Raw genomic sequence first — 2,443 nt, 5'->3', positions numbered from 1 at the left:
CACCTTGCTGCCTCTTCGTGCTCGTCCTCGCCCGCCACGTGCCAGCGAGCGGCAGACGGCGCGACACGGTGCAAAGCCGGGGCCGGACCGAGAAATCCGCCCGTTCGTTGTGGAGAACGGACGGATCTCTGCACCTGCAGCGCCGGGCGCCCCGAGCCCTTGACACCTTTCTTTGGTGGGAGGGCGCGAGCGATGTCACATTTTGGTGAATCCGTTTATTGAAACTAGATCCTCATTGTGCGCTGAAGATTGAAATCCTATTTTATAACTGACGTCGCAAGGAAGCTCCAGCGCGGCCATGTAAATCACAATCATAGTGACAAGCGTCGCCAATGGCGATATTTAAAACATTTAAACACATTCAAAAGGCTGCTTTCTTTCTGAAAATCATTTATCCCGCGTTCAGAACCGTCCCCGTCTTTCTGGTTAACTTGTTCGCGTGGCACACGATTCCGTTTCACTCAGGAACGTCAATTGTATTTTAAAATGTTAAGTCCACCGTGTTATAGAAAGAACACTATCGTGTCCGTACATTTGAAAGAAAATTATGACTAGTTCGTGGTTTGTCTGCACGAGATGAATTAAAACAAAAAGCAAACCCTTAGGGAAAAAAAGACCAGATTTGTGCTCTTCACACTGGCAGGCAGGGAGGTAAGAGAGAGGTGGGCAGAAGGTACAAACTTCAGTTACAAGATAAACATGTGCCAGAGATGTAGTGTCCGGCATGGCGACTAGTTAAAACGACCGCATGCCATGTAGAGAAGTCCTTACGGTAGATTCTAAGGGTTCTGACCACGAGGAAAAATATTTTGTCTTTGGAAAGTGTGTGTGGGATGAGGAATGCTAACCAAACATTGCAATGATCATTTCACAATCTTCCTAAGTCAAACCGTTACAGCGTATGCCTTAAACTTACACGGTGATGTGTGTCAATCATATCGCAATAAAACTGGGAGAAATAGATTTTTTTCCCCCACGAATACTCTTCAAGCAGTATGTAGGTGATTCTTTTTATTTAAATGGCTCACTCTGTGATTGGGGTTTTGCCACATAGTTTTTCTTAGACTCTGCAACTGTAACGTGTGACCGTACAAGTGAAAAGTGGAAAAATTCTGAGTTCCAGATCTGTGACGGACCTAACCCTAAGTTTTACAACAGTTTTCGATATCTAAGTGTTCGTCTGCTGGGGCTGCCCCAACAGAAATACCGGACTGAGAGCCGAAACAGCAGAAGTCGATTTCTCTGTTTTGGAGGCTGCGAAGTCCGAGATCAAGGTGCAGGTTTCTGGCGACAGCTGTCACCCGACTTGCAGGTGGAGGCTGTGTCTTTACATGGCCGATGGGAGGAGGAAGGAAGGAAAGGAGTAAGCGCATGAGCCCCACAAAGTACTCTGATGTCTCTCTTTTTAAAAATTTTTCAGTTACAGGTGACGTGCAGTATTACATTCATTTCAGGTGTACAACATAGCGATTAGACAAATTTACATAACCTACGGGGTGACCGCCTGTGGTGTCTCTTCCTGTGAGGGCACTCGACGAATTCTGTTGGATTCCGATCCTACCTGTGTGACCTCATTTAACCTTAAAAAAAATTACCTCCGAAAGGCCCATCTCCAAGTAGAATCGCGTTGGGGTCAGGATTTCGACATACGCATCCCGGGGGGACACAGTGCCGTCCGTCACACAAGCCCGACAGCCTCTTCCCAGTCCTGATCCGTGTGTGTGTGATAGTTGGCTGTCCCCTCCTTGTGGCGCTAATGTCACTATTTTCTCTTTCGGATTCGATTTCCATTATTGGCCCTTCTTTGACGGGGACGGTGGCATTTCCTTTTCTCCGTGAAGAGGAAAAAAGCTGGCATTTCTCGAATACCTCCTGGGCACTGGGGACTTCATACATTCATTCGGTCAGTTACCAAATTTATATGGAGTGCCAGCTTTATGCTAAAAACTACTCAGCTCACTAAGAGGACAAAATTCCTCTTTTTATGGCATTTTCTTCATAGGTAGAGAGGGATTTTTTAAAAAGTTAACACGTACTATGTCAGATGCTAAGAAGGGCCACGAAGAAAAATGAAACGTGGACAGAGGCCGAGGGTTCTGTTTTTCGGTGGCAGGTCGGGGTGTGGTCTCGGAAGGCCTTTCCGATAAGGTGACCTTTGAGCAGAGACCAGAGGGATGAGGGACCAAGCCAGATGGAAATCAGGAGGGAGAGCAGGGACACGGAATAGCAGGGCCGAAGCCCCGAGGTGACAGCCGGCTGCATGGCGCTCTGCAGCCAGTGCGGCTGACGCAGCCTCGCCAGTGGGAGAGAAGGTCGGAGAAATAACAGGCCCGAAGGGCGAGAAGCTTTTGCAACATCCCGAGCTGAGAGCGACGTGACCTGACCGACAACCTAAAATAGTCACTCAGGGCATTGTCCTGGCCCGGCGGGGGAGGCGGGGGGC

General features: G+C 48.5%; 1 protein-coding gene across 1 annotated transcript in view; it reads right to left on the bottom strand.

The window, feature by feature from the left end:
* MTMR10 (myotubularin related protein 10) overlaps nt 1-315 on the bottom strand; it is a 37,692-nt gene extending 37,377 nt beyond the window's left edge. Inside the window, 1 exon segment of the mRNA XM_015585700.1 lies at nt 274-315. Within this exon segment, the coding sequence (XP_015441186.1) occupies nt 274-315 (42 nt within the window).
* Between the last annotated feature and the right edge of the window lie 2,128 nt (nt 316-2,443).

Source organism: Pteropus alecto, unplaced genomic scaffold, assembly GCF_000325575.1.
Source record: "Pteropus alecto unplaced genomic scaffold, ASM32557v1 scaffold102, whole genome shotgun sequence".
Taxonomy (NCBI): domain Eukaryota; kingdom Metazoa; phylum Chordata; class Mammalia; order Chiroptera; family Pteropodidae; genus Pteropus; species Pteropus alecto.
The sequence above is the reverse complement of the archived record's forward strand: the minus strand, read 5'-3'. Positions and strand labels throughout refer to the sequence as shown.